Source organism: Perognathus longimembris, chromosome 20 (assembly GCF_023159225.1).
Source record: "Perognathus longimembris pacificus isolate PPM17 chromosome 20, ASM2315922v1, whole genome shotgun sequence".
Lineage (NCBI taxonomy): Eukaryota > Metazoa > Chordata > Mammalia > Rodentia > Heteromyidae > Perognathus > Perognathus longimembris.
The window spans coordinates 45,768,633-45,787,855 of record NC_063180.1 but is presented as its reverse complement, the minus strand read 5'-3'; the positions used below and the strand labels follow the sequence as shown (position 1 = coordinate 45,787,855).

General features: G+C 66.0%; 1 protein-coding gene across 1 annotated transcript; it reads left to right on the top strand.

Annotated features, from left to right (window-relative positions):
* Positions 1–7,894: 7,894 nt before the first annotated feature.
* LOC125368268 (cellular retinoic acid-binding protein 1) lies at positions 7,895–15,301 on the top strand. Its single transcript, XM_048369128.1, has 4 exons — positions 7,895–7,994; positions 8,674–8,852; positions 11,043–11,156; positions 15,226–15,301. The coding sequence occupies exons 1-4, from the start codon at positions 7,925–7,927 to the stop codon at positions 15,274–15,276; spliced, it is 414 nt and encodes a 137-aa protein (XP_048225085.1). The 5' UTR covers positions 7,895–7,924; the 3' UTR covers positions 15,277–15,301.
* Positions 15,302–19,223: the final 3,922 nt, after the last annotated feature.

Genomic DNA, 19,223 nt, shown 5'->3' with positions numbered 1-19,223 from the left:
CACGGTCCAGAACTTTGAACGGAGTGGACTGGCGAGCATCGTGCAGCCATGGCTCACGGTCTGGGGCTTAGAAGCTGGTGCTGAATAACGAGATGCTGGTACCGGGGGGAGGGGGGGGTCCCACGGGGCTCTCGGTCAAAGCCAGGCACAGCGGGGGGGGGGGGTCCCACGGGGCTCTCGGTCAAAGCCAGGCACACCGGGGGGGGGGGGGGTCCCACGGGGCTCTCAGTCAAAGCCAGGCACACCGGGGGTGGGGTCCCACGGGGCTCTCGGTCAAAGCCAGGCACAGCGGGGGAGGGGGGGTCCCACGGGGCTCTCGGTCAAAGCCAGGCACAGTGGCTCTGGCCTGTCGTCCCAGCCGCCCGGAACGCTGAGATCTGGGGATCAGGATTCAAAGCCGGCCTGGGCAGACAACTCAGAGAGACCCTTCCCCCCAGTTAGCCAGCAAAATGCCGGAAGTAGATGTGTGGCTCAAGTGGCAGAGCGCCAGCCTTGAGTCTGAATAGCTTTTTCCTTTTTCTGTCAGTCATGGGCCTTGAACTCAGGACCTGGGCGCTGTCCCTGAGCTCTTCGGCTCAAGGCTGGCGCTCTACCACTGGCATCGCAGCGCCACTTCCGGTTTTCTGTTGGTTCACTGGAGCTGAGAGTCTCATGGAGACGTTCCTGCCCCGGCAGGCTTTGAACCGCCGTCCTCAGATCTCAGCCTCCCGAGTAGCTAGGATGACAGGTGTGAGCCAATGGCACCCGGCTTACCTTTTTTGTGTGTGCCGGTCCTGGGGCTTGAACTCAGAGCCTGGGCTCTGTCCCTGAGCTTTTTTTGCTCAACGCGAGCACTCCACCATTTTGAGCCACAGGTTCACGTCTGGCTTTCCTGCCTGGGTTGGTTTCAAACCTCAGTCCTCGGATCTCAGCCTCCTGAGTAGCTTGGATCCCAGGTGAGAGCCGCAGCTCTGGCAGGGGGGCCGCTAAGTCCAGCCATACTTGGCCTCACATCAGAGACATTAGAATAGCAGACAATCAAGGTCCCCGCCCATCCTCCCGCAGCTCAGCTCGCAGCCCAGGCCCCAGGGCAGCCCACCGACCACCGGGGACTTTCTACCGTGCTTCTCCCTTCTCCCTCCGTCTCTCTCTTTCTGGTTCTGCCCTCCAGCTTCAAATCCTGGTTCTGAGTAGCTAGGATGACAGGTGTGAGCCCAGTGGTGCCGGGCTGCCCATTCGTTCATTCTCACAGCCATGCAGTGAGGCCGGTGTCCTCCTAGCTTTTATTCTGTTTGTTTGTCTTCAGATGTGGTACCTAAAGCTCAGAGAGGCTGAGGCACTGGCCTAAGACTGCACGGCTGGATATCTGGAGTCCCCACACTTTCCACCCTGTTCTCTCATCACTCCCCTTTTTTGGGGGGTGGGAGTTGGAATCTGCACGGGAGGTACATCCACCTGCCTTCCCACCACCTGTGAACCCTCTGTAGACTCAGCCTCCATTTCGTCTGCCTCCATCTCCCGGTGCACAGGGAGAACCAGGGACTGGAAAGACTCTCCATGAAGATTCCTGGGATGGATGGATGGATGGGAGGGTGGATGAATGGGTGGATGGGTGGATGGGTGGGTGGGTGGATGGGTGGGTGGATGGATGGATGGGTGGGTGGATGGATGGGTGGGTGGATGGATGGGTGGGTGGATGGATGAGTGGGTGGATGGGTGGATGGATGGGTGGGTAGATGGATGGATGGGTGGGTGGGTGGATGGATGGATGGGGGGATGGATGGATAGATGGATGGATAGATGGATGGATAGGTGGGGAGGTTGATGGATGGGTGGGTGGGTGGATGGGCGAATGGGTGGATGGACGCATGGATGGACGGATCAATGCATGGATGGGTGGGTGTGTGGATGGGTGGATGGACACATGGATGGACGGATGGACGCATGGATGGGTGGATGGATAGATGGACGCATGGATGGGCGGATGGATGGGCAGATGGATGGATGGACGCATGGATGGGCGGATGGATGGATGCATGGATGGGCAGATGGATGGATGGATGGACGCATGGATGGGTGGATGGATGGGCGGATGGATGGATGGGCGGATGGATGGATGGATGGACGCATGGATGGGCGGATGCCTGGATCTTGCAAACCACCAGCTCAGCTTGCACAGTGTGATTTGTGGGAGGGCTGGGAGGCTGGGGCTGCACTGCTGGGGAAATGGCCAGCTATAATTCCTCAGAAAACACAGCCGCTCTTCCAGCTTTCCTCTCAGGGCAAAAAGAAAGAAATGGCAAATTAATGGCCAGCAGGGCCAGGCTCGGGGCAAGGCACTTGATGATGAAGGAGCGGGGGAGGGGGAGGGGGCTCCGGCGGTCCCACTGCGGCTCTGACCGCATTGCAGGTCCACCTGCTGCCTGGATGTGGCCCTGGGGGGCCGGGGGTCAGCTGCGCCCCATCGATCGCCCCTCAAGATGCCACACACAGCCTTTGAAGGAGACGCGGCCCTGCCCGGCCCGTCCTGTGGATGGATGGCTTCGCGGGGAGCCCCGCCCCCTCCCCTGGCTCTCTTTAATGGAGATGGACGGATGTGGGGCACGGGGTGGGCAGAGCCCCAGGCCCCTTCCGGCCCCGCGCTCCAGATGTCCACCCATCACTCCCAGCCTCCAATCAATGAGACAGCTGGCGAACCCCACGGCCCCACCTGGGGGTCCCGCCCCGCCCCCCTTCAGGTCAGGAGGCGGCACAAAGATGGGGATTCAACCCCCCCAGCCTCTCTCCTCTCTCTCTCCCCTCCCTCCCTTCTTCCCTCCTCCCTCCCTCCCCCTTTCCCTCTCTTTCTCTCCCTTCCTCCCTCCTCTCCTCTCTCCTCTGTTTCTCTCTCTCCTTTCTCTCCTTTCCCTCTGTCTCTCTCCTTCTTTCTTCCTCTGTCTCTGTCTCTCCCTCTCCCTCCCTCCCCTCTTTCTTTCCCTCTCTCTCCCTCCCTCCCATCCCCTGTGTGTCTGTCTCTGTGTCTCTCCTCTCTCCTCTCTCTCTGGCACTGTCTTGCTCTGTCTCTTTGTCTTTCTCTCCTCTGTCTCTCCTTCTTTCTGTCTCTGTCTCTCTCCGTCCCTGTCTCTGTCTCTCTCCTTCTCTCCCTGTCTCTGTCTGTCTCTCTCCCTGTCCCTGTGTCTCTGTGTCTCTGTCTCTCTCCTTCTCTCCCTGTCTCTGTCTCTCTGTCTCTCTCCCTGTCGCTGTGTCTGTCTCTCTTCCTGTCTCTGTCTCTCTCCTTCTCTCCCTGTCTCTCTGTCTCTGTCTCTCTCCCTGTCCCTGTGTCTGTCTCTGTCTCTCTCCCTGTCTCTGTCCCTCTCCCTGTCTCTCTGTCCCTGTCTCTGTCTCTCTGTCTCTCCACGTCTCTCCCCTCCCAGGGCGGAGCTCGCTCCGGTTCTGCGCAGCCCAGGCGGGCGGGAGTTGACGGATGTGCGGGGTTGCGGCTGTGATTTCCCGGGGAGTGAATCACGGTGATGAGCGCAGGCTGCGGGGGGAGGAGGCTGCGGGGGGAGGGGGCCGGGGCCGCCGCAGGCTGTGAATGTTTAATGCCTGCAGCCGTGTTTGTAAATATGATTCACGGCTCTGGGCTCCACGGCTCCCCGCAGAGCTCCGGCCCCCCCGCCCGGCACCCGAGGCCGAGGCAGCGCCTGGGCCGGCGTCCGTCCGTCCCGCCAGGGCCCCCTCCACGCCCCGTGGCCCGCGCCCCGCACACCCCCACCTCCCACAGAAGCCGGCCCAGTAAAGACACCCCCAGAGCCTGGCATCCCGGCAATCAGGAGGCTGAGGTCTGGGTTCGAGGGCAGCCTGGGCGTGAACGTCTGTGAGACCCTGATCTCGAATGGACCACCGAAAAGCTGGAAGTGGCGCGGTGGCTCAAGTGGTAGAGCGCCAGCCTCGAGTGAAAGAGCTCAGGGACAGCGCCCCGGCCTTGAGTTCAAGCCCAGGACAAGCGCTGACTCAGGCCAGCTGCTCGGAGTCTCGTAAGGCCTCTGGTCCAGTCCCCGGGCCCCACGGAGGCGCGGGGCCCCTTCCGCCCTGGGTGGTCCCGTCCCCGCCGCGGGGAAGCCACCAGACCCGGCCCGCAGCCCAAGGCCCAGCCGCGTCCTTGCGGGAGAGGCCGGGGGACCAGCCGATTCCTTCCCAGCTCAAACGTGGCACGCACAGAGCCAGAGGCCTGGGAAGCAGGGAGGACCGCGGTTCAAAGCCGACCTGAGGCCCAGGAAAGCCAGTGACCCTGCGAGGTCTCGGAGGCTTTCCTGCCCCAGCGTGGGCAGGTGGTCCCCGGGAAAGGCCGGCTGCGCCCCAGCCCCGGGCAGGCCTTGGCTTGGGGGGGGAGGGGAGGGGGGGGCCGCATGCGCCTGGTCAGAGGCCCTGCCCCCCCCCCCCAGGGCACCAGAAAAGATCAAAGCTCGCTAAGCTGGCCAAATCCCAGGGCCCCGCCCCCCCCCACCTCCCCCCCCAAGTGGCATTGATCCAATGAAGCCTCAGATGGGCTTGGCGTGCCGCCTCCGCCCCCCCCTCTTTCCCGAGTGTGTCCACGCGTCTTCGGGGGGCCTTGGGCTCCCCGCTCCGAGGAGCAGACAAAGGCCCGGGGGGAAGGAGGACGGCCATCTGCTCCCTGCTCCGCACAAACGCCTCCACCAGGTCCCCCACCGACCGGAGGCGCCCTCGGTGACCCCCAACCCCCCCCATGCCGCTGGCAGGAAGACAGGAGTGTGGAAACCTCGCTGGCCCCCGCGGACTCCCCCAGGGTCTGGCCGGGGTCTGGAGGAGCAGGGAAGCTTCTAGAAGTGAGCTCATGGTCTCTGCGTGGTTCTCCGCCCCTGGGCGCTGGGCGTCCGGGAGCGTCCATGCTCCAGGCTGGCGTGGTGCCCCCCCGAGCCACGGCGCCCTTTCGAGGGGAGTCTCGGGGCCTGGCTTCCACCCCGATCCTCCCACCTCGGCCCGGGGCGGCGGGGACGGGGGGCGTGCGTGCGTGCGTCCTGCCCGCTCTCAAAGCCACCCTGACTCCCGGCCCGGCCTGTGTGCCCGGGAGGGGGGGAGGGGGGCTTCCCCGGGGCGCGGGGGGGGGCGCGATGAAGGATGAAGGACGGCGGTGGAGACGGGCAGCCGCGCAGTCATTAGCCCCCCCCCCGCGGGGGGTGCAGACCTTCACTCGGGAACAATACGCCATCCATCTCCCCTCCGCGCTGACAGCCGGGGCCCGGTCAGCCCTCCAGCCGCCCCACGGGGAGCAGAGGGCCGAGGGGCCGTGGACCCCCAAGCCGTCCTCACGGAAGCCCTCGCGCAGGCGGGGCTGGGTGCGGGTCGCCCCGAGGCCCGGCTCTGCGGTTTGGGGCCCAGAGCACGGAGAGCAGCGACCGGCGCCTCCTCTGGAAACACCCCATCTCCAAGCCAGCCGGCCCCCACGTCCCCCTTCCCTGTCCCCCTTCCGCGTCCCCGCCGCCCCTCGGGGGGCTGAGATCCCCAGGGCCCTGGCGCCTCCAGTGGCCCCGCAGAGCCGGGCGTGGAGGCGTGGCTCACGGGCAGAGCGCCAGCCTGGAGTGGCAGAGCTACGCCCAGCAGGACGTCCTACGTCCAAGCCCCAGTGCCGGCACACTGGCACGCACGCGCACACACGCACACGCACGCACACGCTCAGCCTCTTCCATGGCAACGAGGTGTCTCCAGGTGACCTGGCGCTGTGGCCCTTCCGCTGTGAACCCCCCAGGTAGGCAGGGGCTGAGGGCCAGCCGCCCGTGTGTGGCTCCGGCCCTCGTGGTAGGCAGATTTGCCCTTGGGCGGATCGTCAAGGAGCCCGACACCCACCCCAGGCCCCGGGAATCTCCCAGGAGCCTCTGACGGCGGGGTTGACCCCGGCCCCACTGCGAGCTGGAACTTTGAACTCCCTCCGGGGTCTCCCCACCAATGTGACAAACCATCAGAACATAAATTTGGGGTCAGCCTCACGGGGTTCCCCTGCCGGCTCCATCTCTGGCACGTGAGTCCTTGCGTCTCAGTTTCCCCGGTTCAGGCCCGATGCTGCCGGCCCCCTGACTCCGAGTCCAGGGCTCCTTCCATTCCCTTAGCCTAAAGGAAACCCTACAGGCAGGGCCAGGGCGGTCGATGCCATTCTTCCCCGGGAATTGGCTCTCCATTGTCCTGTCAGGCTGACTCCCAGATTGTCCTACCCTGGATACCCCCAACCGGGCCCCTCTTCAGAGCTCCTCGCTTTGGGGGGCTGAACTCTGACCCCCATTCTTCCAGCCTGAATCGGGCGAGCCGGGGACCTGGGGGGCCCTGGCGTGCCTCAGACCCAAAGCCCGAAGCTCAGCAGAAACGCGCAGCACCGGGAAGGGGTCAGAGGCCCGGGGAGGCAGAGAACAAAGGGGTCCTGGAGGGGGCCTGGGTCCCTGAACCACCCTCAGCAGGACGCCGACTTGGCCACATCCACAGCCGTGGGCCCCCCGGGGCAGCGGGATCCCTGAGTCCTCAGGACAGCTCCATCCAAACAGTGGCCCTTCGAAGGAGGAGCGTCCGGCTCCTGCTAGCTACCAGTTAGGGACAGGACACCAGCCAGCCGCTCCGTGAGACCAGCGGGGGCCCGGGCGGCAAACCGGACGAGGACTCCTAGGGGCTCTGTCCCCACTCCTGGGGGGGCTCTGTCCCCACACCTCGGGGGGGCTCTGTCCCCACACCTCGGGGGGGGCTCTGTCCCCACTCCTGGAGGCTCTGTCCCCACTCCTGGGGGCTCTGTCCCCACACCTGGGGGGGGGTTTGTCCCCACTCCTGGGGGCTCTGTCCCCACTCCTGGGGGCTCTGTCCCCACACCTGGGGGCTCTGTCCCCACTCCTGGGGGGGGTTCTGTCCCCACACCTGGGGGGGCTCTGTCCCCACACCTGGGGGCTCTGTCCCCACACCTCGGGGGGGCTCTGTCCCCACTCCTGGGGGCTCTGTCCCCACACCTCGAGGGGGCTCTGTCCCCACTCCTGGGGAGCTCTGTCCCCACTCCTGGGGGGGCTCTGTCCCCATGCCTGGGGGGCTCTGTCCCCACACCCGGGACTGAGGAGCAGAGCTCTTCTCAGGGGCGTGCCGAGCGGGGTGGGGGGGTGCTGGGCGCCCTCATCCCCGCTGCTCAGGAGGCTGGGACTTGAGGATCAGGGTGGACCCTGGAGGCCCCGCCCCACGGGAGGCGGGGAGCACAGCCTGGCATCCCTGAGGGGACCGCGGGGCGCAGGATGGCGTCTCCTCCCCCAGCCCCCACCGTGGGCGCCCGCCCGGGCTCGAACTCGGGGCCTCGGTGCTCTCCCCGAGCCTCGCACTCCGGGCCCGAGCTCAGGCTCACCCCTGCGGCAACGCCTTTCACAGAGGAGGGGTCTCACAGGCCTCCGGGCTTCGAACTGGAATCCTCCGGGGTGTGCGGAGGGGGTGGGGTGGGGGCGGGGCCTGTCGGGGGCGGGGGCCAGGAGGGGGCGTGGCCTCAGGCGTGAGGGCCGGGAGGGGGCGGGGCCTCCGGGAGAGGGGACCGGCGGGGGGCGGGGCCTCCAGGTGAGAGGATCCGGGCGGGGGCGGGGCTGGCGGGGGGCGGGGCCTCCGGGCGCGAGGGGCCCGGCGGGGGCGGGGCCGGCGGGGGCGGGGCCTCCGGGCGCACGGGGGTGGACGGGGCGTGGCCTGCGGGGGCGGGGCCTGGCGGGGGCGGGGCGCCCCGGCGGGGTCTCCAGGCGCGCGCGGCCGGGCGCCGAGCGCCAGTCAGTGCCGTCCGCGCCGCGCCGCGTGAGCCGCTCCGCCGCCGGCCGGGCCGCGCCCTCCGCCCTCCGCCCGCCGCCCGCCGCCCGCCGCCCGCCGCCCGCCGCCCGCCGCCCGCCGCCCGCCGCCCGCCGCCCGCCGCCCGCCGCCCGCCGCCCGCCGCCCGCCGCCCGCCGCCGCCACCATGCCCAACTTCGCCGGCACCTGGAAGATGCGCAGCAGCGAGAATTTCGACGAGCTTCTCAAGGCTCTGGGTGCGCGCGTCCCCTCGGTCCGGAGAGCGGCGGGCCGGGGGCCGGGGGCCGCGGGGGACCGGGCGCGGGGCCGCGCGCCCCTCGCTGCACGGGGCGCCCGCCCGCCTGGCAGGTGCTAGACGGTTCCCCGCGCCCAGCGCCGGGGGCCGGGGCGCCCCGTCAGCCCGAGCCCGGACCCGGCCGGGCTTCCACGGGGGCGTCACCCTCGGGCTCTGCCCTCGCCCGGGGAGCCCGGGGCGCCGGCAGGGGAGGCGGGCGCTTTCGTCCTAAAGCCCGAGGAAGACCCGGGGCGGTGGGTGGATGGGGGGGTGCACGGGGGGGGTGGATGGAGGGGTGGGGGGCGGGTGGGGGGTTTGGGGATGGGTGAGTGAGTTTGAGGGGTGGGTGGGGGGTGGGGGTGGATGGGTGAGGAGGTGGTGAATGAAGGGGATTGGGGGGATGGATGGGTGGAGGTGGATGCATGGGTGGGAGGGGATGGGGGTTTGGGGGTGGATGGATGGGTGGGGCTGGATGGGTGAGGAGGTGGTGGATGGGGGCGTTGGTGGATGGGGGATGGGTGGGTGGGGGTGGCTGAGTGGCTGATTTGGGGAGCTGGATGGGTGGGTGGGGGGCAGGTGGAGGGGCGATGAGGCCCTGCGCCCCGAGCCTCTGCGCTCACCCCCCTTTTCTCCTTGCACAGGTGTGAACGCCATGCTGAGGAAGGTGGCCGTGGCCGCGGCCTCCAAGCCCCACGTGGAGATCCGCCAGGACGGGGATCAGTTCTATATCAAGACGTCCACCACGGTGCGCACCACCGAGATCAACTTCAAGGTGGGAGAGGGCTTCGAGGAGGAGACGGTGGACGGACGCAAGTGCAAGGTGAGGGAGGCCCTGGAGTTTGTGCTGGGTGGGGGCGGGGAACGGGGGTCCTCCATTGCAAAGAAGGGTTCGCACCCCGGCCGCTCTGGGAGAGAGGGAAAGTTCTGCCCCTCACCCTCCCTACCCCATCTCCCCGTGTTGACCTGTGCCTTGGTGCCCGATGGCTCTGTGCCCCCAGCATAGATTTGTACTTACTTTCCTGCATACAGCGCGAGGAGGCTGCGGGGTCTGCAGCGTCCGGGGCTGCAGATTCCCGGGGCACAGGTGCAGCTGCGGCTCCTCCCCCCCCCCCTTGGGCGCCAGGGCCTCCTGGGAACCGCTCAGAATCCAGGCTCTGCCATCCATCCCCAAGGCCTTGGCAGCTCCCCCCACCCCCCTCCTCAGCTGGGTTTCTTAAAGGAATGGCAAGATCTTCCCAAAAGCAAACGCAGCCCCGGGTCTGGCTAGGGAGCTGGGCCGAGAGCCCTTTCTGAGTGTGCGAGAGGAAGGGGGTGCGGGCTTGAGTGTGTGGGATCTCTGTGTGTGCCCGCCAGTAGTGGGGCTTGAACGCAGGGCCTTGAGCTCCGGGGTGTGTTTGTGTTGTTTCTCACCAGGCTGACAGCTGACCACTTGGGCTCCTCCTCCCGCATTTTGGGGAGTAAATTGGAGATGAGAGTCTCACAGACTTTCTTGCCCGGGCTCTTGGGGTTGGCTTAATTGTTATTATTTTTAATGCCTGTACCAGGGCTGGAACTCAGGTCCGTGTGTTGTCACTGGCTTTTTCACTCCAGGCTGATGTCTACCGCTTGAGTCTCACCTCCACTTCCGGGGTTTTGTCCTTTGGGTTTTGTGAGGGGGTGGTGAACTGGAGATAGGAGTCTCTTGGATTTGTGTGCCCAGGGTGACCTCAAGCCTTTATCCTCCCATCTCAGCCTCCTGAGCTGCTGGGATGACAGGCGGGGGCCCCTGGTGCCTGACCAAGTTCACTTGGTTTAAATTTTCTTTTTCTGGACGTATGAGCCTAGAAAGCGGAGACACTCCTAGTGTGAGAGACAGCAGCGAGTGGTCCTATCCCAGTCGGCTGCGAGCCGCCTCTGCTGAGAACACAAAGGGAAGCGCTTGCTCCTGAACGCTTGTCACAATTGTCACGACAGACATGGTGTCTTGACTGTTGTAGAAGTGTGTAGTCCTGAGGTTTGGGGTGCGTGTGTGTGTAATTATTATTAAGGTGTTGTACAGAGGGGTTACCGTTCAGAATTTGGGTACTGAGCACATTTCTCTTTTGAACAACGTCACCCCCTCGTTTGCTTCCCCCCCCCGTCCCCCCTCCCACCTCTGCCCACAAGGCCCACAGTTCATTTTGAGGTTCTGGCTTTCAACACCCGCGCTGCTTTCCGGGACGCGGCGGCTCGCAGTGCCCTCCCGGCCACTCGGGACGCTGGGGCCTGAGGGGCGCGCTTGGGAAAAGCGCGGGAGACCCACGCCCCCTCCACGCGCTCACCAAGAGCGGGAGGGAGAGGCGTGGCTCCAGAGGTAGAATGCCAGCCCGGCGTCGAAAGGCCCAGGGACGCCCCTGATTCAGGTCTCGGTCTTGGCACACACGCGTGCGCCCGTGTGCACGCGCACGTGCGCGCACACACTCAAACCCAAACTGCTTGAAGGGAAGCAGCTACCTACCCGTTGCAGGCGGCTCACACCCGCCATCCCAGCTACTCAGGAGGCTGCGACCTGAGGATCGCGGTTTGAAGCCAGGCTGGACGGGAAAGTCTGAACTCTTATCCCCAATAAACCAAGAAAATCCAGGAGCGGCGCTGTGGCTCAAGTGGTAGAGCGCTGGCCTTGAGCACAAAGAGGCTCCGGGACAGCGCCCGGGCCCTGAGTTCAAGCTCTAGGCAGGACTAGCCGGAAAAAAAAAAGGGGGGAGTCCATCTCGTTATAAATGAATCATCCCCTACCCTGAATGTAATTCATAGCAATCTAAAGCACATCTAAATCTCTCCTGCCTCAGCAAGTCCCTGGGTGCAGAAACCACGATGTTTATAACCCACAAAACCCAGCGGGCCCCCCCACCGTTTGGATTTGATTTAGTTGAGTGGAGAAGGCGGGGGGGGGGGGTGCGGCTGACGGGGCCCCATGTGGCTCTTCTGAGGCCTCATTATTCATTATTCATTATCCTGCTCCCTACGTCGCGAACCGTCTTCCTGCCCGCAGAGTCTGCCCACCTGGGAGAACGAGAACAAGATCCGCTGCACACAGACGCTTCTCGAGGGGGACGGCCCCAAAACCTACTGGACCCGTGAGCTGGCCAACGACGAGCTCATCCTGGTGAGGACCCCCCCCCCCCCGAGACCACCGGGAGCTTCCCCGCCAGCCCCGCGGGGGACCGACGGGGTGAGCCCCCACCCCAGGCTCATCCAGAGGACGGCGCTTGCCTTGGGTTAAAAATACAAACGGGCTGGGAGTGCGGCTCAGTGGTAGATGCTCCCCTAGCATGCACGAAGCCCTGGGTTCGATTCCTCAGCACCACATATACAGAAAACGGCCAGAAGTGGCGCTGTGGCTCAGGTGGCAGAGCGCTAGCCTTGAGCAAAAAGAAGCCAGGGACGGTGCTCAGGCCCTGAGTTCAAGGCCCAGGACTGGCCAAAATTCTTTTTCAAAAAGCAGAAAAGCCAGGCACCAGTGGCTCCCGCCTGTCATCCCAGCTACTCAGGAGCCTGGGACCTGAGGATCGTGGTTCAAAGCCAGCCTGGGCAGGAAAGTCCGTGAGACTCCCGTCTCCAGTGAACCACCAGAAAGTCTGAAGGGGAGCTGTGGCGGAAACAAAGAAAGAGAAGAAAGGCTCAGGGTCGGCGCCCTGGCCCCGGGTTCAAAGCGGCAGCGGCCCTCCCGAGCCGGCCACACCGTGGTCAGCGGGGCCGTGAGCCCGGCTGGCTGGCGGGGCGGCCGTGGCCGTGGGCGTGGGGCCCGCCGGCCGGGCTCCCCGAGGACGCCCCGTGCACCCGCAACCCCAGGCCCTGCGGGGAGCCCGTCCGTCCCGTGGCTCACTGCCTCCAGCTCCGCTCCGAGCAACAAAGGAAGGCTGGGAAGGCAGACAGCCTGTCACACTCCCTTTGTGTTCCAGAACTTTCTTTGCAGCCTTCCCCACCCCTTCCCCCAAGAGACTAGAAAAAGGAAGAGCTGTTGTGAGTCAGGAGGAATTTGTGTCCTTTATTCTCCGTCAGACGTTTTATTAATGTCTCTAAGACAGCCCCCCACCTCAAGGGAGCCACCTCAGAGGAGGGGGGCAGAAAGATTCCTGTGTGGGCCGGCCCACCCTCCCACCTCCTCCCTCCCTCCCTCCCTCCCTTCTTCCTTGGCTTCCTTTCCTCTCCCCTCTCCTCATTTCCTTTTTTTTTTGTCAGCCATGGGGTTTGAACTCAGGGCCTGAGCGCCGTCCCTGGCTTCTTTGTGCTCAAGGCCGGCGCTCTGCCACTTGAGCCACAGCGCCACCTCTGGGTTGTGTGGTTCACTGCAGATAAGAGTCTTGTGGATTCTCCTGCTCTGGCTGGCTTTGAACTGCGGTCCCTCTGCTGTCAGCCTCCTGAGTGGCTGGGATGACAGATGGGAGCCCCCAGTGCCCGCTCTCCCTTTCCTTTCCCTTCCCCCGCCTCTCCCCACCTCGTTCCCTTCCGTAAGCCCTGAACTCAGTCCCCCCATATCACGTGTGGGGTTTAATTCAGGCCTTGCCCCAAGACTTCTCAGCCCCGAGCTCCATGTTTATTCTGCTGCTCGATAACGCCCCCTGCTTTGCTGTGACCTGCTTTATCCCTTCACACGCGTTGGCTGCCTCAGTTTACCACCTGGCTATTGTGGTTTCCAGGGAAGTCGTGGGGGCTGGGGGGGCAGTAAGGGATGAGACGCGGGGGATTTGCCAGGGCCGCAGGCAGGGCGAGGGGGGCTGGGGGGCAGTGCCGGCTGGACACGGGGGTCTGCCAGGGCTGCAGGCAGGGCGTGGGGGGCTGGGGGGGGGCAGTGCCGGCTGGACACGCGGGTCTGCCAGGGCCGCAGGCAGGGCGAGGGGGGCTGGGGGGCTGGGGGGGGCAGTGCCGGCTGGACACGGGGGTCTGCCAGGGCTGCAGGCAGGGCGTGGGGGGCTGGGGGGGGCAGTGCCGGCTGGGACACGCGGGTCTGCCAGGGCCCGCAGGGCAGGGCGAGGGGGGCTGGGGGGCTGGGGGGCAGTGCCGGCTGGACACGCGGGTCTGCCAGGGCCGCAGGCAGGGCGAGGGGGGCTGGGGGGCTGGGGGGCAGTGCCGGCTGGACACGGGGGTCTGCCAGGGCCGCAGGCAGGGCGTGGGGGGCTGGGGGGCAGTGCCGGCTGGACATGCGGGTCTGCCAGGGCCGCAGGCAGGGCGAGGGGCAGGCAGGCCCAGGCTTCTCCCGGGGGGCAGGGGCAGGCAGGGGAACCTGAGAATGTGGCACTCGAGTGGAACTCCAGTTGCTAGAACACAGGCAGATTCTTCTGGAAGGGCTCCCCCAATTGCCCCGTGCCCGTCCCCCGTGCCGCAGTTCTGTCGGACGCCCGCCTTGGTGTGGGGCGGACGAGCTTGCCGGGAGGCTCCTTCCCCGCCACTGGGGTCGTTCCACAGGTGAGCCGGGGGTGCACCTGCAGCCGGGTGACGGAAGCCAACTCGTCTAGCTCAATTGAAGTAAATGCGCAGCTCCCGCAGGAAAGCTCCCCTCCACCGCAGACCGTCTTCTTTTAACAACCGAGACCGCTTCCCTCACCCTGTTCTAGAATATTCCTTTAGCCAGTTTCTCTTGAGCAGGCTGAGAAAGGCCATTTCTTTTTTTTTTTTTTTTGGCCAGTCCTGGGCCTTGGACTCAGGGGCCTGAGCACTGTCCCTGGCTTCTTTTTGCTCAAGGCTAGCACTCTGCCACTTGAGCCACAGCGCCGCTTCTGCCGTTTTCTGTATATGTGGTGCTGGGGAATCGAACCTAGGGCCTCGTGTATCCGAGGCAGGCACTCTTGCCACTAGGCTATATCCCCAGCCCGAGAAAGGCCATTTCTAAGCAAGGACTGTGACCCCAGATGCTTAGGAGGCTGGGGTCTGGAGGATGGCCATTTGAAGCGGCTTGGGCAGAAATGTCTTTGCGACTCTATTTCTTAAACAATCAGAAAAAAAAAAACTGGGCTGGTGGTGTGGCTCAAGAGGGAGAGCAGCAGCCAAGCGAGCGAGCTGAGCAAGTGCAACACCCTGAGTTCAAGTCTAAGAAGAGAAACAAGGCTGGGCTCTCGGCTCAGTAATAGAGTGTTTCCTCAGCGCGCGCGAGGCCCTGGATTGCATCCCAGCAACGTAGAAAATACTAAGCAAAGCCGGGAGCAGCAGCGGCTCGTGCCCCCGCTACTGCGGAGGCCGAGGTGTGGGGTCATAGCGGAAGCCGGCGGAGGCAGCAGAGTCCGTGAGTCGCTTATCCAAGGAACCACCAGACAGCCGAAGCTGAGGTTTTGGGGATCAAGTAGTAGAGCACCGGGCTGGGAACTGGCCTAGTGGTAGAGTGCTCGCCTAGCATGCATGAAGCCCTGGGTTCAATTCCCAGCACCACATATACAGAAAACGGCCAGAAGCGGCGCTGTGGCTCAAGTGGCAGAGTGCTAGCCTTGAGCAAAACGAAGCCAGGGACAGTGCTCAGGCCCTGAGTTCAAGGCCCAGGACTGGCAAATAACAACCACGATGACGATGACAACAAAAACCAGCAACAAAGGAAAGCCCTCGTTTCCATTTCCTGGAGTTCATTTTGATGGCCGTGGTTTTGTTGGTGTGGGGCACGTAGGCGTGGCGCCTTGGGCTCCTCCCCAGGAGTCTCCTCCCTGCTGTCCCGTGCAAATGCCGTGTCACCTTTCCAGCGTGCGTGTAAAGTTCACGGTGCATGGCTGCCACATTTTTTGGGCCAGGCATCTGGGCCGTTGTCATAATGGCTATTGTGAATAGTGCAACACTGAGATGGACGGGCAAAGCACGTGCATGTCTGTGTGTGTGCGCGCCGCGTGTGTGCGCGCACACGTCAGTACTGAGGCTTGACCTCCGGAGCCGCCACTGTTGCCCTGGTTGTGCTCGCGCAGGGCAGGTGCTCCACCGCGTGAGCCGTAGCCTCCACTGCCCTCTTCCTGGGTCACTGGGGACGCGCGCGGGAGTCTCGTGGGCTTTTCCACCCCGGCTGGCCGCGCACCGCAGTCCTTCCGTCTTAGCCTCTCGAGGAGCTGGGGTGACAGGCTTGGCAGGAAGTTGAATTTCCGGAAGGAAGGGTGTTTGGGGGGGGCGGGGGGGGGTGGGCCGTCCACGCGGCGGGGTCTGAACGGCGTTGCACAGGTGTGCGTGACCATCGCTTCTCCTCTCTCTCTCTCTCTCGCGTGCAGACATTCGGCGCCGACGACGTGGTGTGCACGAGGATTTACGTGCGGGAGTGAAGACGGAGCAGGGGCAGGCTCCCTCCCCCCCAGATCGTCAGCCCTCCCTCCCCCAAGCACGTTAGGTGACCCCTCCCCTCCCCGCCCCGCCCCCAGCCGCTCCCCTCCCGCGTGTGCATGACGTAGCAGCGGGTATTAAACGTGTTGAGCCCGTGAGATGGCGTCTTCCTCGCGTGCGGGAGGGGTGGGGACGCGGGACCGGGCCTGCTCTTCGCAGCATCCTCCTCCTACTTGCTCTGTGTCAGCTCCGGTGCTGACACGGGGGCTTGAACTCAGGGCATGCGGCGGGGCCTTGGGCGAGGCGCCGTGGGGGCGGGGGCCTGGCGGGGCGCCGTGGGGGCGGGGCCTGGCGGGGCGCCGTGGGGCGGGGCGGGGCCTTGGACGAGGCGCCGTGGGGCGGGGCCTGGCGTGGCGCCGTGGGGCGGGGCCTTGGACGAGGCGACGTGGGGCGGGGCCTGGCGTGGCGCCGTGGGGGCGGGGGCCTGGCGTGGCGCCGTGGGGCGGGGCCTGGCGTGGCGCCATGGGGCGGGGGGGGCCTGGCGTGGCGTCGTGGGGCGGGGCCTTGGACGAGGCGCCATGGGGCGGGGGCCTGGCGGGGCGCCGTGGGGCGGGGGCCTGGCGGGGCGCCGTGGGGCGGGGCCTGGCTGGGCGCCGTGGGGGCGGGGGCGTGGCGCGTGGGGCGGGGCCTTGGACGAGGCGCCGCGGGGCGGGGCCTTGGACGAGGCGCCGTGGGGCGGGGCCTGGCGTGGCGCCGTGGGGCGGGGCCTGGCGTGGCGCCGTGGGGCGGGGCCTTGACGAGGCGACGTGGGGCGGGGGCCTGGCGGGGCGCCGTGGGGCGGGGCGCCGTGGGGCGGGGCCTTGGACGAGGCGACGTGGGGCGGGGGCCTGGCGGGGCGCCGTGGGGCGGGGCCTGGCGGGGCGCCGTGGCAGCGCGTGGCGCTCACCGCGAGGACGTCACGGGAGGGAGACGCCCAGGGCGGCCCTGAAACCGCCGCCGCACCCCGCCCAGCCCAGCCCCACGGGGCGCGCCCTCCGGAGCCCCCTCCACGGAGCGCCCACGACGGTCAGGAAGCCCTAACGCGGGTCACGCGCGTGCACCCAGGCCTAACATGGTCTAACTGGAATAGAAGCGTGCGCTGTTGCCAGGGGAAGCTCTGTGTTCACACCCCACACCCCACACCCCGGGGAAGCTCTGTGCTCACACCCCACACCCAGGGGAAGCTCCGTGTTCAACACCCCACACCCCCCACACCCCGGGGAAGCTCCGTGTTTCACACCCCACACCCCACACCCCGGGGAAGCTCCGTGCTCACACCCCACACCCCGGGGAAGCTCCGTGTTCACACCCCACACCCCCACACCCCGGGGAAGCTCTGTGCTCACACCCCCACACCCCCACACCCCCACACCCCACACCCCGGGGAAGCTCTGTGCTCACACCCCACACCCCACACCCACCCACACCCCGGGGAAGCTCTGTGCTCACACCCCACACCCCCACACACCCCGGGGAAGCTCTGTGCTCACACCCCACACCCCCACACCCCCGGGAAGGAAGCTCTGTGCTCACACCCCCCCACACCCCCACACCCCGGGGAAGCTCTGTGCTCACACCCCACACCCCCACACCCCGGGGAAGCTCTGTGCTCACACCCCACACCCCCCACACCCCGGGGAAGGAAGCTCTGTGCTCACCAACCCCCACACCCCCACACCCCGGGGAAGCTCTGTGCTCACACCCCACACCCCCACCACCCCGGGGAAGCTCTGTGCTCACACCCCCACACCCCCACACCCCGGGGAAGCTCTGTGTTCACACCCCACACCCCCGGGGAAGCTCTGTGCTCACACCCCACACCCCTGACACCCCGGGGAAGCTCTGTGCTCACACCCCCACACCCCCGGGGAAGCTCTGTGCTCACACCCCACACCCCCACACCCCGGGGAAGCTCCGTGCTCACACCCCCACACCCCCCACACCCCGGGGAAGCTCCGTGCTCACACCCCACACCCCGGGGAAGCTCTGTGCTCACCACCCCCACACCCCGGGGAAGCTCTGTGCTCACACCCCACACCCCTGACACCCCGGGGAAGCTCTGTGTTCACACCCCCACACCCCCGGGGAAGCTCTGTGCTCACACCCCACACCCCCCACACCCCGGGGAAGCTCCGTGTTCACACCCACACCCCGGGGAAGCTCTGTGCTCACCCCCCACACCCCCGACCACCCCGGGGAAGCTCTGTGTTCACACCCCACACCCCTGACACCCCGGGGGAAGCTCTGTGCTCACACCCCCACACCCCCACACCCCGGGGAAGCTCCGTGTTCACACCCCACACCCCGGGGAAGCTCTGTGCTCACCCCCCACACCCCCGACACCCCGGGGAAGCTCTGTGTTCACACCCCCACACCCCTGACACCCCGGGGAAGCTCTGTGTTCACACCCCACACCCCCACACCCCGGGGAAGCTCTGTGCTCACACCCCACACCCCCACACCCCGGGGAAGCTCTGTGCTCCACACCCCCCCCACCCCCACACCCCCGGGGAAGCTCTGTGCTCACACCCCCCACCCCACACCCCACACCCCGGGGAAGCTCTGTGCTCACACCCCACACCCCCACACCCCGGGGAAGCTCTGTGCTCACACCCCACACCCCGGGGAAGCTCTGTGCTCACACCCCCCACCCCCACACCCCACACCCCGGGAAGCTCTGTGCTCACACCCCACACCCCCACACCCCGGGGAAGCTCTGTGCTCACACCCCACACCCCGGGGAAGCTCTGTGCTCACACCCCACACCCCCCACACCCCCCGGGGAAGCTCTGTGCCCACACCCCACACCCCCACACCCCGGGGAAGCTCTGTGCTCACACCCCACACCCCCACACCCCGGGGAAGCTCTGTGTTCACACCCCCACACCCCGGGGAAGCTCTGTGCTCACACCCCACACCCCTGACACCCCGGGGAAGCTCTGTGTTCACACCCCACACCCCCACACCCCGGGGAAGCTCCGTGCTCACACCCCACACCCCCACACCCCGGGGAAGCTCCGTGTTCACACCCCACACCCCGGGGAAGCTCTGTGTTCACACCCCACACCCCGGGGAAGCTCTGTGCTCACACCCCACACCCCCCCACACCCTGGGAAGCTGTGCTCACACCCCCACACCCCTTACACCACCAGACACATGGACGGCAGCACGAATCTGAACTCACCCTTCCACTGCCAGGTGTCAGATCACACAAGCATTCGTGTTTATCCCAATCTGTCACACCCTCAAGCCCTACCCCACCCGTGTGTGTGCGTGTGTGTACGTGTGCGTGTGTGTGCGTGTGTGTGCGTGTGTGTGTGTGTGCGCGTGTGTGTGGGTGCTAGGTTTTGCCCTCAGGACCCTGAGCTCTTGCTTGGCTGTTTCTGCTCAGTGGCCTTGCACCCCGTGAGGCACACCTCCACTTGCGTCTCTTGCTGCCTCACTGGTGATACAGCGTGAGGACGCCCTGCCCAGCCTGCCTTTGAACCATCAGCCTCCGATTTCGGCCTCCTGAGTGGCTGTGACAGGTGTGAGTCATCAGGACCACGGAGAGGTGTGCGGAGGCAGGATGGTGACGGGTGTGAGCAGTGAGCAGGGGGGACGGGTGTGAGCAGTGAGCACAGGGGACGGGGTGTGCGGAGTCAGGATGGTGACGGGTGTGAGCAGTGAGCACAGGGGACGGGTGTGCGGAGTCAGCATGGTGACGGGTGTGAGCAGTGAGCAGGGGGACGGGTGTGCGGAGTCAGGATGGTGACGGGTGTGAGCAGTGAGCAGGGGGACGGGTGTGAGCAGTGAGCACAGGGGAACGGGTGTGCGGAGTCAGGATGGTGACGGGTGTGAGCAGTGAGCACAGGGGACGGGTGTGCGGAGTCAGCATGGTGACGGGTGTGAGCAGTGAGCAGGGGGACGG

What these genes read in the sequence shown, in the direction of transcription:
- LOC125368268 (XM_048369128.1), top strand. Translation starts at nt 7,925, where the DNA reads ATGCCCAACTTCGCCGGCACCTGGAAGATGCGCAGCAGCGAGAATTTC. An exon ending in CGAGCTTCTCAAGGCTCTGG is followed by an intron (nt 7,995 to 8,673) that starts GTGCGCGCGTCC and finishes CTCCTTGCACAG; the next exon opens with GTGTGAACGCCATGCTGAGG. An exon ending in CCAACGACGAGCTCATCCTG is followed by an intron (nt 11,157 to 15,225) that starts GTGAGGACCCCC and finishes TCTCGCGTGCAG; the next exon opens with ACATTCGGCGCCGACGACGT.